Raw genomic sequence first — 27380 nt, 5'->3', positions numbered from 1 at the left:
TCGTTAAGAAATATTTGTTTGAACACAAACTTTGACAAATGTATTTCTTTCTTAAAATACAGACAATTAATGTTGAACAACAAAAGTCTTATCAAACATTCAGTTATGATTTCGTATTCACATAAGTGTTGCTTGTGTTACTGTTCTTTGTTTCATCTACAAGAAGAACGCATGTTTTATTTTAAGGAAACTAACATACATGTATATAGATAATGATTACTTGCCCAAGAAAAATACTTTTACTTTTTTCTTCAAATTACAATGATAATGTAGATCATATGTGATGTCACAAGCGATTTTATATATCAACCCATCTTTAATAAAATCTAGATATTATATTTTTGATGGCAGGTGCAATCGCTACTGCTAAAAGAATTATATCTACATTGATTTTCCATTTTTGTCGTTTTTTTTTCTATATTAGTTAATTCGATCTAAGATCAATTGACCAACCTCCTTCATGCTTTCTTTCTATGTAATAATATCGCATAAAACTTTCACCAGTTTTTAATCTGCACAATTTATTGTGGTATATTATTTTAAAATAATATATGAAAACAATTGCAAATTTACCACTCAAAGATAGTTTAAGATCCAGTACACCATACCCCCTTTCTGCATTAAGCAGAAATTTAGTTAGGTGTAAAGTCAAGCGTTCAGGCCTAGATTTCACACTAACAATCGTCAAAATTCCTACCCGATTCGAAAATTCTGCATATGTTTCTGTTACAAGCTCGATACAATATACAATCAATAGTTCCTTTTTTCGAAGATATGTGTACCGTCACAAAATCTGGAATTGTCCCGTGGTTGTATTATCTTTGTCCCTTTTTGTATTGAAGAGAGCATTAAGAGTTAACCGTTTAGAATGTGGCGTATTTGCCCTTAAAGTGCTGATAGTCCATATTGTTGTTAATTATGTTGTCTATGTGACTGCTGGTGGTTGTTACATGAACATTCTTCATTATCGTCTATATATTGAATTACAAACAAATGCAAATTTTAAAAGTAATCTTTTAAGAGTTGTTTATTATTTACTTAATACCATTTTGATGTCTAATTTAAAAGGTTTTTTATGTACTTTTTTTAGGAAAATGTTGCACCAAAAAATTTAATCTTATCATCTAAATATTCATTTGTTTTTCGCCAATTGTGTTGATACTTACCCCTTGAAAACTCATCCAGTTCCTCGTAAACATTACTTTCTCTGAAAGAAATGTTGTTTATTTTAACTTTGCCAACGAGTATTAAATGATTAACACCAATTAAATGTTGTATTTATTTTCATTATGATCCGTTGTAAATGAGTAAACTTTAAATCAGTTAGTATAATAGATTATTAAACGTTTTAACAAAACGTGTGTGTGTTTGTGTGTGTGTGTGTGTGTGTGTGTGTGAGAGAGAGAGAGAGAGAGAGAGAGAGAGAGAGAGAGAGAGAGAGAGAGAGAGAGAGAGAGAGAGAGAGAGTTTCTGCCAACAATATGTTTTGAATATTGATATATGTGTATTTTGAACATGTGCAATAAAAAATTAATTTATAAGTAGTTCATGTAACCGTTTGCTTATTTGGTTCTGGGTCTGAAACTACGATGCACATTGTACAAACATCAATATTCGATAAATTTGCACGTCATCACCAAGAAAATAAGTAAAGTCTACTAAGCATTGTTTTCTCAAAATTTTTAATGTATGTGCTTAAGTAAGTGTGATATTTTACCTTTTTCCGGGCTGATCATAATTATTAGATTGTTCTAAATAGAAAGCAAAAAGAAATGTTAAGCTCATTAGTCAATGATTGGTGGATATTTTTGTTATTGTGACAACGGCTTGATAACTAGCTTAGAACATTTAAGTTGTTTTTTAAATAATTAAAAATTAATTCAAATGTATCTTTATACATGATCATAGACTGTCATCATTTGCATATAAAATGAATAAAATTGCTATTATTATTGCTATTATGTTTGTTTGACCTTTATTAAAATCTATATGTATTAAGAAAGGACCACGCAAATCAGTTACTTAAAAAGATATCCTTTTGGTAAAGGCTTTCTCATTTTGTAGCAGCTAAAGAATACATGAGGCGCAAAGAATTTTAGTTTTACAAACAAAGTCACCACACAGAAGACAGTATTTTCTTCATTATTTTGGCGAATTTTATTACAATTTCAAATAAAACAATATTGGGACAAAATTGATATAACAAAAAAGTATTATGTAGATAATGGTGACTTTTAAATATGAATTTTTGATTGTGCGTCTGTGTAATTACTTTTTCACACTTCCTCAATTAATTTATAATTCATAAAATCATAATTAAAATGCTATTTTATTTTTTTTCAAAGCGTAGATAGATGTTCGTGGTCAATTATGATTTGTAGTATAAATGAAATTGAAAAATTAAAGCACTTTTTACTTATAACCAAAAGAAAAAAAAAGAAAGTAAAACAGTACCTAAAAAGATATCCTTTTGGCTTTTGTGAAAACCAAAATATAATACTCGTGCCGAGGTCGAGGTCCCTTGATTGCTTTATTCATACACCCAAGATATCTTATTCAAATAATTTAATAAGGCCTTATTATTTTAACTCACAATATATTGTCCCTTGATTAATCAAGAAATTTTTATGGGCATTCATGATATTGTTTTGATTTTTTTGGGTATCATATTACTCATCTATAATTACCAGACAACGTGTGTTTTCTTCTCCTTTTCAAAACCACAAATATTATAACTATGATAACAGTTATAAAACCTGTGCATGCTCCTACTCCAAATCCAACAGGAAAATTCATGATTGATGACGAAAAATATATGTTTCCTAAGAAGTAAAATAATAAATGTGATACATATTAAGAATATATTTTGTCTAGAAAAGATTGTACTGTTTCTTTAAACAACAAAAAAAAAACAAAAAAAAACAAAAACAAAAAAAAAACAAAAAAAAAAAAAAAAACAAAAAAAAACGAAAACAAAAAAAAAACAAAACAAAACAAAACAAAACAAAGAAAATGAAAACGAAAAATTATCCTTTTGTTTGATACTAGATTGGTCTTCTAACTATTATTAAAAATATTCATCTATTTATCATTAACCACACTCAACTTCATAATTTTGCAGAAGTTAGTTTCAATTTAAATGTATCTTTGCTGCTATATTTTTTTGTAAAAAATATGATTAACGTCAGTACCCGCAACACTTAATATTTATTTCTTAGAAACGAGTGTAAAAAAGTAATTAAATTGAGATTTGTCAATAATTTGTTAACTTAAAAAAAACTTATTTTTCGGGTTAAATAAATGAAATTGATAATTAAGTAATATCGTTTACTTATATAATATTTTTAACTTAATTATTAAATATATCTATATCTATATTTAAGCTATTGACTGAACTATTGTAAAGGCCCATAGGACGCAACAGGTATTAGTTAATTCAATTTGATTAATGGTATAACCTTTGAACAAAACAATTATGGAAAAATGCTTTATTTGAACACAAAATACGTAACAAAAATATCAATATTAAATGTTTGAACAACACCGGAACATTTAAAAAGGTTATCAAAGAAAACAAAATTCTTATCTTACAAAGGATGATGGTCCATAAGGCCTTGTTCTGCCTACAGAAATCATTGGCCAAAAATATCATCGATTCTGAAGAAAACTAAATATATTATCAATTTTCAATTTAATGCATTAAGGTTGTGATTTTAAAATAAACAATACAGAAACGAATGCACAAAAACCGCCTGGAAGGCTATCCTGTGAATAAAATAACATGCTTTAACTCTTCTGCCAGTTATTTTATATTGAGATCCAGCGTTGACCAAAAACAGATTGAAACCGAAAGTGTGCATTTATAAATTCTTTCTAACAAACAAAAAAAAAACAAAAACAAAAAAAAAAAAAAAAAAAAAAAAAAAAAAAAAGAAACAAAAAAAAAAAAAAAAAAACCTTCAAAAATCAAGCTTAAAATTGCTTAAAAATGACTAAGTCGTAATTTACTTGTACATGTATCTATCACATGATTAAGCACGTGACCACCCGTGTGATATACACTGAAACCCTAATTACACTGTAGCAATTGGAATAGATATATTAATTAAAGAGCTTTGATCTTTGTCAAAGAATGAAAGAAATCATCTTTGATCACACGTCTGTTTTGTTACTGCTATGAACATGCATGCATGTACGTGAATGCACTTACTTTAACCGCGGTAATGTCCTTTACGTGGGATTTTTTCTATGGATTTAATATATGAATGTAATAGTTTTGAATATCTGTTTGCTCTAAAATCCGTATAAATCTCCTCGATAAAAGATTGTTCTACATTATGATTTACTTTTGTTTTGCATGGAACGTAGTAAAAAAACATGAGAGGCTTTAAATAAGCTTGTATATGCATAAGTGTATACATAAGTGTATAGAAACCAGTACCACGCTGTCAAAAGATAATTTTATTTTATTATGCGATCCGGCAAAGTTGGAAAAAACTATTATAATATCAAACGTGAATAATATAAAGCTTTAACTCGCTCCTGTTTTATTTTGAAAGTAGAAAAATTAAAAGCCGCTTGCTTCGTTTGCCAGTAAAATAAATCCAGGCTCTGGGTATTTATTGCAATGTTTAAGTACAGTTACCAAAGTATACCAAAGTTCTTTCAACACTGCTTTCTTTCTCCGGGAAAAAAATCTTCAATACGTATATACATTTACAATATGCGCATATAGTACGTGGGCTGGGATAACCCCCGTGCACCCCCTACTCATCAACAAAATATAATTTTCAGGTACCCTTTCATTCACGAATCTTTCTGTCGCCAAAAAATAAACTGAAGCATTTTTGTGTTTTTTGGCTACTTTTTTTTTTAGACAAAAAATCATTTTTTAAAGTTTTTTGATTCCACGAACTTCTTTTTTTCTACAGACCGAAGTAAACTGTTTACTACTATCACAATTCATACTTCTGGGGTTCTTTTAATGATTTTTGTCAATTTTTGTAGTCAAAGTTTATCAAAAAATGAAATAAATGTGATTTTCGATTTTTCGGTCAAAAGTCACATAAATTCAACTCCACAAGTTATTACTCAACTAAAACGTCTCAAATTTGGTAATCTAATTTTGATAATCTAATTTTCTACATAAATGAACCACGAAAAAACTACTTATGAAGAAAAGATTTAAAAAAAAATGTTAAAAAGTTTACCCCTACCCCTAGAAAACTGGTCTCAGTATCAAACATAATTCTCATTCACAGCATACTGACATTGTAGAACTCATATTTTAGGAATGCGTAATTAAGATAATGATGTTCCTAACATATCTGATAAATTTAGGCGCTTAGAGTTTGCTTTGTGGGTGGCAATTTCTATAAAATCGAAAAAATGGGAATTTTTTTTCAGAATTTCAGATTTTTCTTCTGTATCACCTGATATTGTCTTTTTTTCAAATTACCGTAGTTTTAACAAGCTTTTTTTCTGATACGGTACATTAATATAGTGTCTTAGCTTCAAAATGAGCTCAAGTAATAAATATTTGAACTTTTCAAAATCAAGTTAGGTGAAAAATTGCTACCCATACCAATGAGAAAAATGCTAAAAATGTTAATTTTTTGGCAGATAAACGATGTACAATAGACATGTTGGGTACTGTTGTTTTAATTATCGAAGTATTCAACATATCTACTCATTTCAGGCGCGTATTTTTCAATTTCAATGTGACAATAATGAGTTTTTCATAAAATAGGAATTTTCGGACATTCATTTTTCCTTCCATTTCACCTATGATTGGAAATATTTTTCATATACCGTACTTTAAATGAGCTTTTATATATTCAAATACATTAATGTAGTGTCTTAGCTCTGTAATGAGCGCAAATAATAACTATTTGAACTTTTCAAAGTCCATTTAGGTGAAAAACCCTCACCCATGAAAAGAATACCTCAACATGAACCAAAATGTTCACTTTTAGCCCATAATCGAAGTAAAAAAGACAGGTTGGATACTATTGTTTTAATTATCGATGTATTTAACATATGTACTTATTTCAGGCGAGGTGTTTTCAGTTTCAGTGTGACAATAATGAGTTTTTCATGAAACAATGAAAATTTTGGGATTTTCATATATAAGGAGTATATTTGTTTCATTTCACCGCAAAACCATAAGTGTTACCACACCTTTCTTGGTACCATTGTCAAGCTGAGACTACACGATGATACCTAAATTTGTTAAGTTTGTTCTTAGATGCTATCACAGGGACAATTGCGTAAAAAAATCTTGGCTTTTTGACCCAGTGGGGTATAAATACTGAAAAAGAATCCGAGAATATTCTTTGGCGACAAATTGATTCGGTAATGGGAGGTATAAAGGTACCCAAAAGTCACCATGAAGTTGATGAATATCAAACATGTCCTTACACGTATTCGATATTGAAAAGTTAATATATGCAAAATGCTGGTCAATTGTACGCAATTTTGTGTGTATAAAATCCTGTTGCTTAAGTTTCTTGTATATAAAGTAAATTTTCCAACATTTCTTTTGTATTTAGTGTACACCTACACATACGCCAAAAACATGTAGACACTTAAAATACCCGTATATATCAAAACTTGTACCTGAGGAAGTACTTTGATGCACCGCTCAGGAGGAACATGGATGCACATGTAACGTCTTAACGTCCATGTGTAAATAACTTTGCTTAATAGCCTACATGTAGTTTTGGTATTTGTTCTGACAGGTCTAATATAAAATTTGTGCAAAGCGGTTCTGTCGTGCTAATTGTCTGTAGTTCAGCTTTTTGTCGTCTTTTCGAATATTTAATGTAAATGTTAGCGTCTATATTTCATGTGAACAAAGTTGTCTTTTATTTTATTTAACTGCATCCTGTGTTACGTTTGTATTCAATCATTGTCTCTGAAACTTTGTTATCCACCTTTTGAAAATATTGATAAAAAACCCAGCTGCATTCAGGATGGTGGATTTGATTGGGTGCGACAATGCATTATACATGTAGGTTGCCAGGTCAAATAAGCATGGTCTGACCGTGAATCGTCTAAGGTTTAGTGGTATGAATATCCACGTGACATTTATTGAAATTTATTTTCGAACCTGAATTTTAAGATATGCCAAGCTTTCATGCATTTTAGCGGAGATACGGTTTGCATTGATGTTAATCTTCATGAACTCTACAAAAGGAGACCCCTGTTATTTTTATCCAAAAATAAAGTTCGTAACTTCTGGGCTACTTAACTTCCCAGTTTCATGCCCATTACTATGACTGATGAATAGCAAAAATTTCGAAAGCGGCTGGATTTAAGCTCCTACCGGGAGACGGACAAGACCGTTGGAGATGACGGAATGTATGATGAAATGTCGAGAGGCTCCAGCCGAAAGCGACCGATAGCGAGACGTTTAATACCTATATAGATGCATTTATTTCAGACTTTCCCACATTTATTTACTATTATTCGTAATCATAAATTCTAATGAAAAAGTTTCATTTTTATTTATCTCATTTACATATTTGAGAACTTAAATATTATAGGTATTGTTTGATGTTTACAAAAAACGATTTCTACGAATTAAAAATAAAGACCACAGATAATATTAAAATCAACTGCAGTGTGTTATAAACATATTTTTGATATAATTTTAACTTATATTACAACCATCCAAAGGAATGTAACCTTTTGTAACAAAATAATTTCGAGTCTGCTAAAGCAAAAAAATACAGAGCGTACATTTTTAAAGGATATATTATTTGTTACTTACTTTGGATGATTAAAATTAAATCAATTGATCCTTCATCGATTTGATTCCAAGCCCTGCATGTATAAGTACCACCATCGGTTCTTCTGACTGAATGTATTGAGAGCGTCTCATCTTCAATTACTACCTGATTGTTCTTCAGCCATTGGTATTTGCAGTTAGGATTACAGTCAGCCGTACAATTTACTGGGCCCAGTTCGGATCCTTCGGTCTTAATAACTGACGTTGTAGATGGATATAGATTTGTGCTATTGCCAGGCCCGTCTTCAATATTTGAAAAGTATCAAATAATACATAATTATACATTTAATGCAGAATAAAATCGAGTCAGATTAAGCTAACAATCACGTTTCAGGATGCAAAGCGTTTGTAACATCTTTGTTTACGTTCGTTTCTTTACCATTACTATAGTATCAAGACACCGAACGAGAACTATCTGAAGATAATTGTGTCATCCTGGTTTTACTTTTATCATCTAAAATATATGAAGGAACAAACCGATAATTTGTCAGAAGCGTAAGCCTTACCTCAGATATGTACACGCTACGTAAAAGATCTAAATGCGTGCACCCATTTTTTTTTTTAGAAAAGGAGGGTTTCTCAGCGATTGCGTTTAGTTATATACAACGGGAATGACACGATCTATCGTCCTAAAGCCGTTAATAAATATACGAATCCTTTTCAAATACATCGGAGGAAAACATAATACTAAAAGATAATTCTCGAAAAGCTCACAACTAACAATTCCATTCAGCAGTTGTTTATTTATTTGAAAAGTTTTAGCCGAGTAATGAAAAGTTAGATTGGTTCCAGACGAAAACTGTTGAAAGAGTAATCAAGGGAACCACGGTTATAGCGGTAATCAAAAGAATGTAATCCAGGGACAAAGACCAGACATGGAAACATGGAACATATAGTAACTAAAATCATACATAAAAAGTAACAAAAGCAAATGAACAACTCGGACTCCACTAAAAACTGGGAGCATGGACCAGGTGCATCGGTAGGGTAAGCGTCCTCTGCTTTTCTTGAAACACCCGTCGAGTTGCTCATAAAAAGTCAAGTCCGGGGTAGACAAACGAGGAAAGGAAAACCATGACTCCTTGAAAAAATCAGTTTTCATGGTGCAGATGGATACACCATAACGATCCTCGAGTTCATGATGACGACCATAAAACTTCTGTAGTGATGACATCAATCGTGTAGCAACATAACCCTGTTCCAGAAGCCTATTTGTTAGAGTTCTGGCGTGATACAAAAAATCTGCGTAGTTTCAGCAAGCTCTGGCATAACGTATGAGTTGTGATATGAACACTCCATACGCAGGTGCTGAAGGGATATTGCCACAGATGAATGGAAAGTTGACAATTCTGAATGAAAAGTCATCACGTTTGTCGTAAAGTTTGATCAATAGTTTTCCTTTACCATCGATTTCTCAGTGTAGGTCAAGATATGAAGCTGACTTCGCAGTGTCTGTAGTATCCTTTATCTCAAGTTTTTTGTGGTAGATGTGATGTATCAAATCCCCGAAATTAGGATGTTTAAAGATAATACGTCATCTATATAGCGGAAACTGAGATTAAAGGATCTACTTTAACGATATTCTTTTTTTTAGAATTAGATCAGCTATAAAGTCAGCCTCATAAGAGTGAAGGAAAAGGTCAGCAAGTAAAGGGGCACAATTTGTTCCCATTGGAATGTCGACTGCTTGTTGAAAAACACGTCCACCACACTGGACAAATATGTTGTCGATTAAACATTCCAGCATTTTGTAAACATCTTCCTCTGTATATTTGGAAGATGATTTGGAATTATTTCTTACAAAGTATGAGGAATCTCTACCAAGAACTATATTTTTGTATGTAGGTGTACCATCGTTTTTGGAAAAAAAACAACGATGTATAATGTTTTTAAGTCGGGATTTTAACTGAGTGTGGGGAATAGAAGTATACAGTGTTGAAAAATCAAAGGTTTTAATGCTATTATATTCAGATAACAGTCTTGAACTGATTGTCTCCAAAAGATCTTTCGATTTTTTTAAGATCCACATTGAATTAATACCACTACGGGAGTAACAAGTATTGTGGTAGGACTGTAGACTCTCTTTGACAGTTGTGAGTATAGAAGTTAAAAGTTTTGAAAGTGGTGGTACATTTTGCAGATCCAGCTATGAAACGTTGTTTGTATGGATTCTTGTGGAGTTTAGGAATCCAGTACATAGACGGTAAATCACAATCATCGTCCTTGGCAGAGAGACCAAAAGAGGATAGCACAGATTTATGGTTTTCCACAATCTCAGTATAGGTCTTATCACTGCTATTATTTTCCACGTCTACCTCTGATAATAAACATTGGATGTAAAAGGTTTTGCAGACAAAAACAATGTTGTTTGGGGCTTTGTCTGCTGGTACGACAACATATTTGTCATGTATAGTAGACAATGTTTTTGCTACATCGGGGTCTTTGAAAACCGATACTCTAACAGAGAATCAATGTCTTCTTGTTCTCGTTTGATCCATTTTCTTGCATAGTCCTCGACGGCATCCATAAGAACTTTAAAGTTATAATTCCAATTTATGGAGCGTGGTTCACGTTACTTGGGACTTTTAGAAAGGATATTATGCAGAGATTTGTTTTCGATGATGGTTAAATCTCCTGTAACGACGTGATCAGAAGGACCATATTTGAATGGAAAATTTTTGCAAGAACAGTCAGGTGGTTTAGCCTTGAAGTCCTCAACCTCGAGGTTCTGCAATAGTCTTTTATAATTGAAACGTTTGGATGCAATGGGTGAAGTATAGGAATATGAAATAATTGGTTTGGATTTGTCTTTGAAATATGGGGGAATTTTGTTGGTAACGTTTTTGCGATGGAGGATGTTAGCCAAATTAATTGCATCTATACCTTTGTTGACAAACGGTAGTGGAAGAAATGATCATTTTTCTTCATCTTAATTTTTCACACAAACTGGTTTAAAGAGTCTGTGGAAACCAATATCCAAAATGATGGCAACAAGTCTGTATAATGATGAGGTGGGGTCAGAAACAGGAGTGTTAAGACTTGTGTAGTAAAGTGAGAGGTATAGAATAAAGTTTGGTTCTAATGTGATGAAGTCCAAGAGGTTTTTGTATGAAAGGAAGAAGACCATCTATGGAGACATCATGTAACTTAAGTGACGTATAGTGTCGATGGCCATGACTCCTTTCCCGTCTTGGATTTTTGTCAAATAAATTCATCACATTTATGCTATTGTTATATTGGCTTGAAAGGTTTCCTATATTTTTGATATTGTCATTGCATCCGTAAGGTATTGCAGTACCTAGTCTGCGTATCCAGTACTTCTCTCTTTCCCTACGATAGTTTTTACTTAGAATGGGACTGTTTGTAGGCTGGTAAGTTTTTTTCTAAAATACGAACTTTCATAGAGAGGATTGAATGATCTTGTTGATTAAAGTGTTGATGAACTGTCGGGCCTTTGGTGGTGTTAATTCCCGAACGACGACCGCACATTCTTTTGTTTAATTGTTCTTTCGTTTCTTCGACATATACTAAACCGCATAAGTTGCATTCTAGTCCATATATTAAGTTTGTTGATTTGGAACTTAAGTCATCGTGACTTCTTGTATGGAAGGTTTTGTTTGTAAGGGAACTGGAGAAGTAAGAATCGGTTATAAGAATGTTGCATGTTTTGCAATTTTTAATACCACATTTTGATATGGTACAATGTGGTTCGTCATCGTTGTATTCAAGTATATCATTTAAAGTGATAGAACAAGGTTTGATAATTTTGAAATAGTTTTTGTACTTGAATAGATGGTCTGCAGACTGAACGTGTGATTGGGAACATTTAATTGAATTGGTCGGGGCACTTTCCATACCAGATGTGAGCGTGCTAATATTCCCATCTGGAGACACCACATTCTTACAAGACAACAGAGTGTCCGATCTGCTGTCAGGTTCGGACCTTTTTATACTGGGCGACTTCCGAGCCAGTTTTTCTTTCATTCCCCTTGTTAAAACCATTAATCTTAAAAATTGTATTACTGGATTGATGATGTCCTCGGGGACAAAATCCACTAGCAAAGGTATCGACCCAGTGGTGTGAAAGAGTAATCAAGGGAACCAAGGTTATAGCGGTAATCAAAAGAATGTAATCCAGGGACAAAACCGTTGATTTTTCAGAACTTGACTTTTCAGCTAGATGTCTATAATTGAAAGAAAATAAAAGTGGACGTAAACGAGTTGTTAAGTGCACATTTGCACTTTTACAAAAGCACATCGGTTAAATTTAACAATAACCAGTCCTTTAGTAGTACAAAATCTGTCTGTATTTTTTTGTTTTGCTTTTGTGTTTAGTTTTGTTTTGTATTTGAAAACTAAAGGACCGTGTACGTGTGGAAGAGTGAATTTGGCATTATTTTATGTATTGTATTATATGTTTTTTAATTTACAGTGACATGTATTGATGCACTAACTTATTGTATCAGTTTTAAATTTAATAACAGATATAATATTCAAAGCTATTAAGAATGAATATTATTGAATGAAACCGTAAGCTTGCTAAAATGCAAGTTAATACAGGTTCATATGATTTATGTCTGATTGTGCATTTTTGGCACAAAGAGTAACAATTCTTATTTTGTATTCAGTGTAACCATGTGATGATGTATGCATTGTTTGATGATGATCATGTTAGTATGCTATACTAATCCTGAAATGATTGTTCGTGTTTTACATCTCAGTGTGAGATAAGCATCGAGTTTAATTTGTTTGCTTCGATATTCTTAGTTTTTTTTTTTGCAAAGCTTAGTTTGCTGATATTCTAATCTCTTATGCCTATGCCTAACGTTTTTGCTTTGAACCATGCAGATGTTGTATTTGCTTGAATTCTCTTGTCACATACATTTAGTTGAACAGTTTATATTATTTATGAATAATATGTCTGAAGCAGTTTTATATATAGCCTGAGAACCAGATAATTAATTCGTAATTTTCACATTTTAATTGTAATTTTCATTTTGAGTTCTCATAATATGCTAGAGTTATCTTTCTTGACACATTGTTATTTGTCGAATGATACCAAATTTGAGACGTTTTATTTCAGAAATAACTTGTGGAGTGGAATATATGTGACTTTTGTCCAAAAAATCGAAAATCCCATTTTTTGCAATTTTTAATAAAATTCTGACTATGAAAATTGCCTAAATTCATCAAACGAACCCCAGAAATATAAATTGTGATAGTACTAAACAGAGAATACCAAATAAGCCAATTTTTAGTGGAGCATAAATACTACTCTAGGGGTTTTAACATTGAAAAATTTGTCAATTTACCCAATTTTTCATTTTACCACAAAACCCTAAGTGTTACCCATTTTTCTTGGGACCATGGTAAAGCTGAGACATTGAGCTTTATGAAGATACCCAAATTTGTTTAGTTTGTTTACACATGTTATCCCAGGTAGGCTAAGATACTTAAAAATTTAAGTCACAACAATCTTGGCTTTTTGATCTAGTCGGCTACAAATATAGGCTATACCAAAAAGAATCCGAGAAAATTCTTTGGCGACGAAATGATTCGGTAATGGGAGGTATAAAGGTACCTACAAATCACCATGAAGTTGATGAGCGGGAGGGGGGTAGATGGGTTGCACGGTGGAAATGCACAATTTTAATACAAACAAATAAAAACAAATACACAAGAAAAACATATAAGAACGATTAAGGAAACAACAAAAACAAGCAAAGCAAAACAAAACAAACGATTAAATATCTCAATGTTACATTGCCTACAATTGCCCTGTTTTCATCAGTTCGGTTATTTTGTTAATACCCTTCTTTTAGGAATCCATTACCGTAAGATGATTTAGACACCATACAATGTACAAAATTCCTTAAATTTGTAATAGAATTATTATTCTTTATAAGTATCATTGCGTACATATCACAGGAGTTTATTTCATCATGAAATTTGAATTTTTGACAAGAATTAGAATTACTTTTTTGTATTTTGTCAATACTCTCAATGCAAAAAATTATGAAAAATTATGAAACATAAATTCTATGTTTCTTAGGATCCTTATTCATAAAATGAAGTTTAATCCTTATGCAGATCATAGGTTTTTTCGTGGTATTCTTGTATGTATATAAACTGACATTGATTTCCGATTATGGAAGGCTTATCAAGACGAAAATAACACAAGAATTGCTTACTTGTGTATACAATAAATCGGCTGAACTTATTAAACTCTATTAATCAAAGCCAAAAGTGGCTATATCAACTTTTTTTAAAACCAGAAGAAATTAGGTAAATTACCTCTGACTGTTTGTTTTTCAACTTACATAGTACATTTAGCGTTACGTTGTTTGAATACGTCGAACCGGCATAGTTGTGCACATAACAGCGGTAGTTTCCGGCCATTGAACGAGAAATGTTCCATAATAGGATATCTTGAGGGTCTGGTCTTTGAATTCGCTCAGTTTCCAGTTTGTTTGGTGAAATCCATTGCACATAACACCATGGTCTGCAAGTTGGCCTCGTGCAGTGAATGTGGATAGGCACATCTGTGTATGAAAACTCTCGTACTGTATATGTGGTGTTTTCTGGATAAATGTTTATTTTCTCTGTTATATCTATGCAATAAAAGCACAAATGAGTTTTAATCGTTTCATATTTGTTTTCCAATATGAACCTTTTAATTTTACTTCAATTTAATACAGATATTATGACACGGGTTTCATTGAAGAGTTGTTTTTTGAATTACAAAGTTCGGTATTTCCCATTTTCTTAACTAAAAAGCGTATACTAAGTCGTCAATAGTTATTTTAATACATAACCTTTTTTTCGTTTTCGAAGAGTAAGCCTTTCTGACGTTGACGTCAAATAAAGAACCCTTATTCAAATTGCACCCTACCATAAAAGAAAATAGAATGAATATGATGAAACACAACACATGCATCAGCATATAACAAAAATAAAAAATAGTAAATATCCATCATTTAATCCCACTGGTATATTCACGCCACAATGAAAGTGGGAGGTTTGGCTAGCTTTAACCCAGTGTTTCATTTGAAATGCCTACACAGGACCAAGGCCATTGTGGTACCAGCAACTCCAATGAAGAATTGTGTAGGCCTTGGCATACAAATCAAGATAATTTCAACCATTAAAAGTTTCTATCTATTACAAGTTTTAAGTGACAAGCTTAAACGAACGAAACAAATTGTCATATTTTCACCTCACAATGAGCAATGACTCTACTTATAAGTTGTCATATTACTTCGACAAAGTGGAGATTCTTCCTGAGTTTTCAAGGTGATGAAGAAAAGTAACATTTATTTCCAAATATCTCTAATATTTTTTTTTTGTAATATATGTAGAAATTGCTTTGTTCAAGTGGTCTAACCATAGCAAGGGTAGACATGTTTTACACTTATTCTGTATAATTGAAACCATTCTATAAACCAGTAGACTGAACTTTTGGTGATAGTACACTTAGCGGTTTTAAAGGAGTCGATATGAGAGAAAAGTAAACACCAGACGAGGACGACAAACGTAGACAGATGCATACTACAGCTGTGACAAAATATCAAATATACGTCTGGTAATGGTGGGCTTGAAAATATCTAAATAAATCTAAAAGTAGAATGTTGCATCATATCGTCATGACATGCTTAGCAAGTAAAATAACATTTTAAAAAACTTTCTTTTAATTGTATTTGTCAAAAGCATGGCCATTGATTGAAATAAGCTGTTGACAGACTTTATTGCACTACATAATTATGTAAGTTATATAAACACCAAAGAGAATGCTTTCTGAGATCATAGTTATGGTAGTACTCACAGTAGACATTTATTTTAAAGAATTGCCTGAATTTATAATGATAAGCATCATTATTCGCCAAACACCTCCAAATGCCATGATCTGATCGATTTACTGATTTTATTGACAATGTTGCATTATGGCTTACTATTGTGGCACCTATTAACCACGAATAAATACAAGGGGGGTTACATTCTGCTGGGCATTTTATTTGCCATGGATTACCCTCGACAATCCCCCGAGCTCCGGTTGCATATATAATGTGATCACTTGAAGGACCTGGTCCATCTGAAAGTAAGAAAAATAAAAATATATATACTGAGATGGTACTATTATTCGTGGGGTACCAATTGTCGTGGATTTTGTGGGCAGGCCAGATCACGAAATTTAGTTCCAAAACGAAAAGGAGATTCCCTGTAATGTGTTTATTGAAAACCTCAAACCCATGATTTCAAGAATCCACAAATTTGTGTTTCTTCCCTAATCCAAGAAAATTGGTACCCACGAACAAAAATACTTTCACAATACTTGGCTTTTATTGATTAATCTTCAGTGTACCCCTCAAACTCAATACTGCATTACCTACCTTAAACGCAAAGTATAAGAATCGTTTTATCTATGCTAACTCTCTCAACTAATAAAAAAATGGGCATACTAAGATTTAATAGTATTGCTATCCAATATTTACCTATTCCAAGCTGTGGTCCTTTTCACAAAATATCGTTAGTTTAAAATCAGTCGTAAGTGATGACGTCATAGTGCATAAAAGTATTGTGACGTCATAACTTACGACTAATTTTACTCTTACGATTTTTTGTGAAAAGGGCCACAGGTCTTTAAACTACTGCAACTCTTTCGAAAAGGTAAACGTGAATTCAGTAACACTAATAACACAAATGCATTACTTTGCATCATTTTGCAAACAATTAAAACGCATTATCTCGTTTAAATTTTTAATAATTACAAATACAAAATGTATATTTGAAATTGCAAGTTAAGACAAACAGCATTAATAAATAACAATTGATTTCGTAAAAAGTCATGTTTTAAAATGTACAATACGCAAATTTTTATCGTGGTATTTTCAAAACTTGTCATCATCTTGTATTTTTAAACTTGTTTTTTTTCACATGTATATATCTCAGTTATTTATTTGAAGAAATTCGGCTGTATAATCTTTTAAATTAACTAATAAAATCAAACGAGTTCCCACTTCAGGAATACGTTGCTGTAATAGTTAGCCTTACATGTTATATTCAAGGTGGCTTCAGGTGACTGAATTGTGTTTCCATCAATTGTAGCACGACAAAAGATAGATTTGTTGTTATCATTTTTGGATGCTGTGTAGTTGTAAGTAGAAATCAAGGTGTTCTTTGGTGTTGTTGTATTAGTCGTTTCAAAAATTTCTTTTGAGTTTTTATACCATCTTATCATCGGTAATGGTGAACTCCTTGCAGAACATCTAAATTGTTGCCTGTCTCTATTGTGCAGAATGACCTTTCCATGTGGAATCAATTTTACAGTTTTCAGAGGCACTGCAAGTAAAAAAGCATTTCGTCAAGTGTCTATTAAACGTTTAACATATATATACAATTGTTAGGTAAAAATCTTACATGGCTTCACTTCATTGTTGTGGCGTCACAATGGTACCACAGTTATACGTCATTTAACTAAAATGCTTAGAATAATATTGTGTTTTTCAAACACATCTACACCAAGTAAACTTTGTCCATGCCCACGAAAATCATCTTTATGTACACATTTAATAAACTATCTAATAATGTATGTTTTCATTTAAACAAAAGTTCATTTTTCTTTAAAAAAAAACATTTTTCTAATGTGTTCTCAGTTGTTATGGATTCATATGACAAATTCATTTAGATTGCCGTTATGAGACCCTAGTCCTTCTTCCATTCAGAATTGGTGGCTGATGGGTGATTTGAAACGCAGAAAAAAACACTGTTAATTCCATGATAATTCATTGTAGAAAATGTGATCACATAGAATATGGCTGAGCAAATGAAACAAAATTTTTTGTACGCAAAACTGAAAGATGTGAAATAATTGACAAACAAATGTAAATTTAACTTGACAGAAAATAAACAACATTAATAGATATTCGGCCTTTTTATTACATGAACGTAAAAATATGCCAAGTTGTCACAATGGAAAATATATTTTACATTTTGTTAACGTTTATGGTTTGCTAAAATATCACCTGTCTTTTTTTCTATCTTTTCGCCAAGAACGCATTCAAAATTCCGAAATAGATATGTATATCCACAATTTGTCGTTTATTTCACGTCCATAAAATAAATGTAGTAACTGAACCACACCTTACATTAATTAGAGCTAGAACATAGAAAGATAATATGTTTTACCAATTAAAATCAGCCAGTTGTAACGTTAGCAACACTATTGATACAAAATTTGAGGCATTAAAAAACAGGTTAGGTCGATAGATTATTTTGCAAACCAATGTCATGAACAATAATTAATCCAATGGGTCAGAGATAAAATCTTTTTAAAGAAATGTTAGTTAATGAAGATATGTGTTGGGAGATAAAATGTTTCCTTGTTTATTATTATTATTATTATTATTATTATTCCGATTTCTTTTTATCTAAATGACATAAACACATTTTCTCTAAAGCTATTTCATTAACCAACGCCAAAACGACACACGTAAATTAATCTTAAATATTTAAAATTTCTGTCACTTTTTAATGTCATTACATTAAATATTTTTAGTGATTTTGAAATCTTAATTAAATACAATTATCTTCATATGGAAAAGTATAGCTACATAGTGTCTAAGTTTATAAATGAGTTTTGAACAATGTCAAATCCATTGATTTCAAACATTGGACAACATTTTCAACATTGACTCCACCCTGCCCTCAAACGTCCTACAAACAATCACTTTGCCTATATTTGGGGACATTAAAGTTACAAACCATTAAAAAATCCAAAACTAGTAAATGCAATAATCCTTTTAATAAAAACCAACAAAACATAATTTGACAAAATTGTTTTTAAGGGAAAAATATGTCAATTTGAACAATTTGTCGGTATGATATGGTTGCTAATTTTGCAATTAATAATACCATCAGAAATTTGAGACGCAATGAAGGCATAATGATATTTATATATAGCGAGTTTCGTCATGTAATATATCTCAAGAAGACTTAGAACTGCGAATAATTGAGATGCAATAAATACAATAATATAGGCTCATATACACATTTGGATTAAGGATTATCTTGGAAAAGGACGTGTAATGGGAGGAGTCAAAGCGCTTGAAAAATATCATAAACTTGATGAATGGGAGTGAACAGTGGAACCACACATCCCATGGACTCCCTGACGCACTGCCTGCACCATTTGTTTTTAAATTTCTGATATGGAACGCTTTGTAATCTGAAGACCGATCTGCATTTAATTGCTTTTAATATTGAACCCAATGATAGACCATTCTCATAAAACCACGGAGTCACGTTACTTACATACCTTATTGTATTAAAAATGATGTTTAGAGATTTGTAATAGTCCTGAATCACACAATGTCTTTTTAGGCATTTGTGATAACCCTGTTTCAAAAATAATTCTGGTCTGTCCGAAGGCATATTATTATATATATAATTATGAAAATTACATGTATGAATAACCATATAATGAAAATTGTGTTCATCCATCAAAATAGCAAGTCTGTAAAAAAAAGTTGTTTTATATTTATTGATTATTAGTTTTGAACATTAAAATCAATTTACACATAGTAAATACAAATAAGATTGTGTGTATGATAAAACCATATATTTTATCGGTAATTTGTGACATTTCCCCTTTTGATATACACAGATCGATAATGCGTGTCCCAGCGTACTGGCTCTGATACAAAAATGTCAGGTCAGTTAAAAACATGCATTCATGAAAAATCATAACGTCCCAACAAAATAAGTCATTTAAAATATTCGTTTTCAATGTCAAGATTTTGTTCTTTTTTGTATTTTTTCTAACATACAAAAAAAAACGAAAATAAAATGTAACCTATAAATTATCGATAAACAGAATATAAAGGAATTAGTTTTTGGTGGCTCTCGACGTGATTAAGCCAGTATCAAAATTCAATTGCCTAATATTCTGTACAAATGACGTCGACAGCATTTAATGAAAATTAACACAACTCATTATATATATTTTCTAAAACAATCGTTTAATTAAAAAAAAAGCTTTTATCCAGCGCCATTATAAAATTTTGCACCCACCCAATTAACAGAAATTACATTCTATGTTAGTCATTATAAAGTAAACACATTTTTACCTGTAGAGAATACATAAAGTAAAACTTTGTAAAATATACAGTTCGATTCGTACAAAGATAAAATGGCTGTGAAGTGAAGGAAGCAACATCAAAAGGGATGAGGGTTAATTACCCATAAACCTGTTGTATAAAGTATTAAAATAGAACTCTTCTGTATTTGTGACTTCAATCATTTTATCTTATAAGAGAAGAGATACAGGAGAACAACATTTGACAGACACGCGCACATATCCATTTGCATAAAACGAAAGAATATTAAATTGTGTAACAAAACAGTACCTTGCGGGAAAATCAAATTTAGCAATGGTAAAAAGAAGAAATAACACACACTGTATATGAAATCCTGTAAAGTCAGATATTATTGCAAAATGATAATTAAAGTCGAAAAGTTGATATTATTTTTCTTTGTGATTTTAAGGAAAATCCCCCATCAATTAAGTTAAAGAGTCCATAACGCAAGCAAGTTCCATTATTACGATATAAAGTCAACTGCAATTTACGCAATAATAACATTGCAGTTTTTTTCTGATTTTACGGTTTATGACACACATAGCAACCAGCATAATGAATTTATATATCCCGGTAGTGTGAGCGCTTCTTACTTCTTACAAGACAACCGGTAGAGTTAACATATACAGGGATCATCAGGCAGCCAAGTATCTCAGCGTTTAAATGGTATTAGAAAAAAAGATGGGATTTTCGATTTTCGATCCAAACTATATACCACTATATTTAGTTTCTTTACAAATTATGTACCAGAAAAAATTGGACGCTCTAATAACTGAGTCAAAAGTTTTGTACCTGTCAAACGTGAAGGAGTATACACTCAGACGAACCATGTGATGCACTTTGTAAGTTAAGACGTACGTACGGACGGACATGTGTGAATTGATATACCCCTTCCGTATATTGTCCCCGGACATAAAAACAAAAACAGAGATGTAATAATGTTAATTTGCAAATCAGATACTGCATGGTCTGATAACGTTATAGGAATACTTGAAATACCTCAGTACCTGAAATAAACTTTTTTTTCATATTAAGATTGGTTACATTGTAATAAGGCAGTTAGCAGATTGGTTCTCCCGCCTTAAAATTTTGGAACAAAACATTGCCCGGTTTCTCTTTTTTTCATTATACTATTTCTTCTATATTTCAAATTTTCCCAGAAACCGAGTTGATGTTTAAAGTTTCATTAATTTTGTCGCTTTCAAAATCTGGTGTTATGGACGTCAAAAAGAATTTAGTTTCAAAGTAATGAATTTTACCATTTTAGGGCTTTTTCTGAATTTCAGTATAATTTTTTTTCATCCTTATGAAAAACAAACTGAATTAAAAGTTTTTATATCTGCAACAAATACTGAAATGTCAACAATTGGACAGGTACATCGCCTGAATGTGAAAACAAGAAACAAAAAGGTTCTACAAACACTATTTATAGACTACATATAAAAAACTGAAGATAAGAAAAGCTAGACGTTACAAAAACCACAACTAGAACCCGCCATTTTGTATACTCGGGTAATAATCTAGCAGTTTCTCGGTGACGAAGGGGTCCCCATAAAAATCAAAAGGGACATTCCCACTTGGACGATATCAGTCAATTCGACAATAATGCTAATAAATTGAATTATACGGAAACGTATCTAAAATAGACACATTAGATTAATAAGATAACCCCTATATAACATTGGTCATATATATGTAAAAACGACAGAACATTTGATACTGAACTTGAACTTGACAAAATAGCAATAAGGCATGCGAAAAACTACATCTGCTTTACTATTTACTTGACTAGAAGATTTCAAAGAAAATAAAATATATTTTCTTGAAATTGCAACGCCCTCACATGATGGTATTGTAATTAAAACCGTAATTGAGAAAATACCGTAGTGAATCATATGAATCATATATGTATCAGACGCGCCCATCGTATATTCCTTGACCAAAATATGGCCACCATTTGAAGGCTTATGTTCAACGTTGTCCAAATAACATACCAGGTAATTAGACTTTTCATAAAAAAATAAATCGAAAATTGTCAAAAATTCGGAGGGAAACTAATTAATCATATAATTTATAACGTACATTTTTAATTTTATTGAATAAGTTTGTAATTTAAAAAGTAACGATTGAGAAACGATTGCACAAAAACCTTCTTGAAGGCTATTCAGTAAATAAAATAGCATTTTTCACTCTTTTGACACTTATTTCATAGTGAGACCAAGCGTTAACCATAAAAAGAAAAAGAAAAAGAAAAGGATTGAAACTGAAAGTATGCATTTATACATTCTTTTTACTAGAAAGAGGTTTTTTTGGATTAACCCTGGATCTCTATGTTCATTTATTAAAAAAACGTTTAAAATGCACGCTAAAAATTACTTCAAAAATGACTTAAGTCCATCGTTACCTGTACATGTATCATGTGACCTAGCTAATTGTCACATGGCCATCCGTGTTACATAATTACACCGTTTCGTTTTGTTTGTTTTCAATACTTGATTGTTTTAGTATGCATATAAAAATCTCAGTGTTCTACATAATGATTTACTAATGTGTTGACTGAGAAGCTTTTAATAAGCTAGTACATGTATAAGCCTTAGTGTATAGAAACCAGTAGCACACTCTCTATAATATATAATTTTGTTCGTATGTAACCACGCAGTCCATTCCATAATATGATCCGGCAAAGTTAGAAACACTGTTCTCATATCAAACGCAAATAAAGATTTAACTCTCTCCTGATTTTTATTTTTGCAAAATTTATCTAATAAAATGATTAAGAATAATGAATCTAAAACACTTCTGTCGAGACTGTTTTCTCTCTCCGGAAAAAAATATCGCATATACATGTATATGTATATTGTAAACATATCTCAAACACGTCCCTGCATGTATTTGTAATTTATACAGTTATTTATTTAATTTATTCATTTTTGCGTACTTTTGTGTGTATAAAATCATGTTACTTGAATTTCCTATTTTTGATGTAATTTTAAAAGTTTAACATTTCCTTTGTATTTAGTTTACACTTTGTTTTATAAAATATGTCAATACTGACCCGTGTTAAGTGTCAGTCCCTGTAGGAATCAGGCAGTGGGTGAAACATGGTATGAAAAAAAAAACCCATCATTTTAATAGTGTAATTCGCCTTTTTGTACCCTCAGAGTCAAAGAAAACAAGATTTTCCATATCATGCTGGATCATTTAGTTACAATTACACTGGACATTTCAAGGGCAGATAACTCTGTCAAAAACCGCATTTTTTCTAAGATTCTATTGAAACACTTCTGAGCAAAGCCAGTGATGCAGAGATCAAACAATGATCTTTTCAAACAGAGAAAGAATCCTTGATTGATATGTTATTGTTAGGTCGATGGGGTTTTGATATGCATGTTTCTGATTTTTCCGTTTTGCCTGAGTCTTCAAAACACTTACACTTAATATCAAAGCTGGTGTTGTTACCTGATGAATTACTTTGCTACACCGTTCATGAGTACATGGATGTACATGTAAATTCAAAACGGTCATGTGTAAATATTTGTCCACATGTAATTTTAGTATTTGTCAAGACGTGTCTAATCTGATATCGGGTTCAATCGCTCCTATCTTGTTATTTGTTGTCAGCAGTTCAGCTTTTGGTCGTATTTTTTAATATGTTCAGTCACTTGCTTCCTGTCGCACATTTGTATTAAATTCTTGTCTTTCAAAATTTTGTTATCCGCCTCTTGAAAATATCGAAAGACAAAGGCAGGTACATCCCGGGTAGTAGATTGGGAGAGGCGCAACAGTACATCGTAGATTATTAGGTTATGTAAGCGTGGTCTGGCCGCGAGCCATTTGAGGTTTTGTGGTAAGAATATCCACCTGACATTTTGAACGTGATTTTAAGATATGACAAGCATTTTGCATTTGAAGCGGAAATACCATTTGCATAGGCGTTAATATTCGGAAACTCAATAGTAGTAGACCCCCCACTTAAAATTTTCCGGAAGAGGGAGATTGGAAGTAGAGTCTATTTTACGACACATTTTATTGATAAAAAACTACGCTAGAATTTGTGATAGATTAATTTCAAACATTACAACACTAAATTGGCATTTAGAAATAAAAACTTTGATATAAAATTGCATTGTGTCATTTCTGAGCTTCATGACTTCCATTTTTTCTCCCCATCATTGGGACCGATGAATACCAAACTTCCGAAAGCGGCAGGTGTTCAGCTCCCTGATGGACAAGACAGCTGGAGATTACGAAATGTATGATGAAATACCGGGAGTCTCCCGCTTAAGTCGGGAGAGTTAACACCGATATACAGATTCATTTATTTTAAATTTCCTACATCGATTTAGCACAATTTGCAATCATACATTTTAATTGAAAACGTGTCATTTGTTATTTTACTCATGTATACATCTTAAAACTTCGTAAATTTTATATGCATTAGTTTTGCTTATAGTAATGATAAGTTGTTCAACAATGCATTAAACACGGTGCAGCAGATATCTATCTATCTATCTATCTATCTATCTATTTGTCTATCTGTTTGTAGTTAAGCACTAGAAACATCAGTGACTTTAACTGTTAATATTGAAGATATAGTCACTCGTGCATTGCTACCATTTTGTTTAGGAGGCAATGGTAACATATGATTTGTATTTTAGTGTATTCTCTGTTGATTCCGATCTCAGCGGAACACTCTCGATGATCATCGAATTTTATATAAATATGTTTTTAAATATGTCAACACTTGTTGAAAAAAACACTACTTTACGGAACGAGAGACAGAAATTATTGGCTGCTTATAACTTTTAATGCGTAGATTGAAGTAAAGATTCTTAACAGGAAAAAATACGTGACTGTACCAATCGTGACTACCCAACATTTTTTTCTCACATTTACGTAGGGCACTGAAGATAAACATGACATCAATAACACACAAAAATCTACATTAAACAGAAGGAAAAAATGTCTCAAAGTTTTATAGTCTCAATTCCAACAAACGGTTACTATATAACTCAAATAAATAGCGTCAAATAAAACATCATGGTGTAATTGTTTTTTTTACTTAATTTAACATGTACTAATAAAAATCTTGGTTTTTGACCTAGGCTTATATTTGAAAAGAATCCGAGATTATTCTTTGGCGAAAAGGTACCTGAAAATCACCATGGAATTGATGAGGGGGTGGGGAGATGTGCACGGTGGACCGTCCCAGCCAATGGACTATTATCTCAAGTTCCTTGAGATAGATGCGATGTATCAATCCCCGAAACCATGGTTGTTTCACGATAATACATATAATACGATAATATGGAGGAACTGAGATTAAAGGATCTAGTTTGAAAGCGACGTTCCTTTTGGTTCAATACAGCTATACAGTCAGCCTAATAAAAGTGTAGGAATAAGTCAGGAAGTAGAGGTACTTTGTTTCCAATTTGTTTTCATTGGAAAGCCGACCGATTGTTGAAAAACGCTTCCACCACACTGTGAAAATATGTTGTCGATCAAAATTTGAGAGTTTTGAAAACATCTTCTTCGGTATAATTGGAGGATGATTTGCAAGTATTGCTTTACAAAGTATGGGGAATCGCTACCAAGAACTACATATTTGTCTCAAGGTGTACCCTCTTTTTGGAGTAACAACGATGTATAATGTTTTTTGAGTCGAGATTTTAACTAACTATGCAAAAAAGAAGTATAAAGAGTTGAGAAATCAAACGTTTTTAATGATATTGTATTATGATAATAATTTTGGCAGCTCTTAGTATAGAAGTTAAAAGTTTAAAAGAGGTTTGGTATTACACTTTGCAGAGCGAGCTATGTAGCGTAGTTTGTATGGGTTCTTGTGGAGATTAGGAATCCAGTACATAGGCAGTAGATCACAATCATCGTCATTGGTAGAGAGACCAAGAGGATAGCACAAATTTATGGTTTTCGATTATCTCTTCTTTAGAAAGTGTGGTAGCAGAAAAGATCTTATTACTGCTTTTGTTTTCAACGTCTACATCTTCAGAGGATCAATGTCTTCTTGTTCTCGTTTTATCGATTTTTTTTAACATTAGTCATCCACGGCATCTATGAGAAAGTTATAATTCCAATTTTTGAAGCGTCGTTCACGGTACTTTGGACGTTTGAAATAAATTCTTTTTTGATGATGTTTAAATTTTCCGTTATGTCTTGTCCGGAAGAATAATCAAGGGAACCAAGGTTATAGCGGTAATCAAAATAATGTAATCCAGGGATAAAGACCAGACTTAGAAAACAGACATACACAACAAAGAACATGAAATAACTAAAATCATACATACAAAGTAACAAAAGCAAATGAGCAACTCCACTAAAACCTGGGAGCATGGACCAGGTGGGTGCACCGGTAGGGTGAGCGTCCTCTGCTTTTCCAGAAACACCCGCTGAGTTGCTCATAAAAAGTCAAGTCTGGGGTAGACAGACGAGGAAAGGAAAACTATGACACGTTGAATAAAGAAGTTTTCATGGTGCAGATGGATACACCATAACGATCCACGAATTCATGATGACGACCATACAACTTCTGTAGTGATGACTTCAATCTTGTAGCAACATAATTTTGTTCCAGAAGCCTATTTGTTAAAAATTCTAGTGCGTAGTTTTGGCAAGCTCTGGCATAACGTACGAGTTGTGATATGAACACTCCATACGCAGGTGCTGAAAGGATGTTGCCACAGATGGAAGGAAAGTTGACAATGCATAGTGGAAGGTCATCACGTTTTTCGTAAAGTTTGGTCAATAGTTTTCCTTTACTATCGATTTCTAAGTGTAGGTCAAGATATGAAGCTGACTTCACAGTGTCTGTAGTATCCTTTATCTCAAGTTCTTTGGCATAGATGCGGTGTTGCAAATCCCCGAAAGTAGGATTTTTTTAAAGATAATACGTCATCCATATAGCGGAAACTGGGATTAAAGGATCTAGCCAAACGATATTCTTTCTTTCCGATCTGATCAGCTATAAAGTCAGCCTCATAAGAGTGAGGGAATAGGTCAGCAAGTAAAGGAGCACATTTTATTCCCATTAGAATGCCTACCGTTTGTTGAAAAACACGTTGACCACACTTGACAAATATGTTGTCGATTAAAAATTCCAGCATTTTGTAAACATCTTCTTCTAAATATTTGGAAGATGATTTGGAATTATTTCTTACAATGTCCAAGAACTATGTATTTGTATCTAGGTGTACAGTATTTAAATGGAGAGTTTTTGCAAAAACACTCAGTTGAATTAGCCTTTTAGTCCTCAATCTCGAGGTCCTGCAAAAGCCTTTTATAATTAAAATGTATGGATGCAATAGGTAAAGTATAAGAATGTGAAATAATAAGAAATTGTGCACTCACCGATATGTAAGAGAAAAGACAGAACGAATTTCCATTTTCCATTAACCATTATAAAATGAACAAAATTGTACTTGTGGTAATAACATTATTAT

At 32.1% G+C, this 27380-nt stretch overlaps 1 protein-coding gene across 1 annotated transcript; it reads right to left on the bottom strand.

Moving 5' to 3' along the window:
• On the bottom strand, positions 1 to 27369 carry LOC148617165 (cell adhesion molecule CEACAM5-like). Its single transcript, XM_088584549.1, has 9 exons — positions 27289 to 27369; positions 16841 to 17128; positions 15615 to 15881; positions 14113 to 14403; positions 7775 to 8035; positions 2688 to 2822; positions 1718 to 1751; positions 1167 to 1207; positions 1 to 156 (listed from the first exon to the last, which is right to left on the bottom strand). Exons 1-9 carry the CDS (start codon positions 27335 to 27337, stop codon positions 104 to 106), a joined length of 1419 nt encoding a protein of 472 aa, XP_088440675.1. The 5' UTR covers positions 27338 to 27369; the 3' UTR covers positions 1 to 103.
• Positions 27370 to 27380: the final 11 nt, after the last annotated feature.

Source organism: Perna viridis, chromosome 5 (assembly GCF_037379345.1).
Source record: "Perna viridis isolate PV_CMFRI_1.1 ecotype Kerala chromosome 5, ASM3737934v1, whole genome shotgun sequence".
In the NCBI taxonomy this organism is placed as follows: Eukaryota; Metazoa; Mollusca; class Bivalvia; order Mytilida; family Mytilidae; genus Perna; species Perna viridis.
Note: the sequence above shows the minus strand (reverse complement) of the source record. Positions and strands in the feature narration are given on the sequence as shown.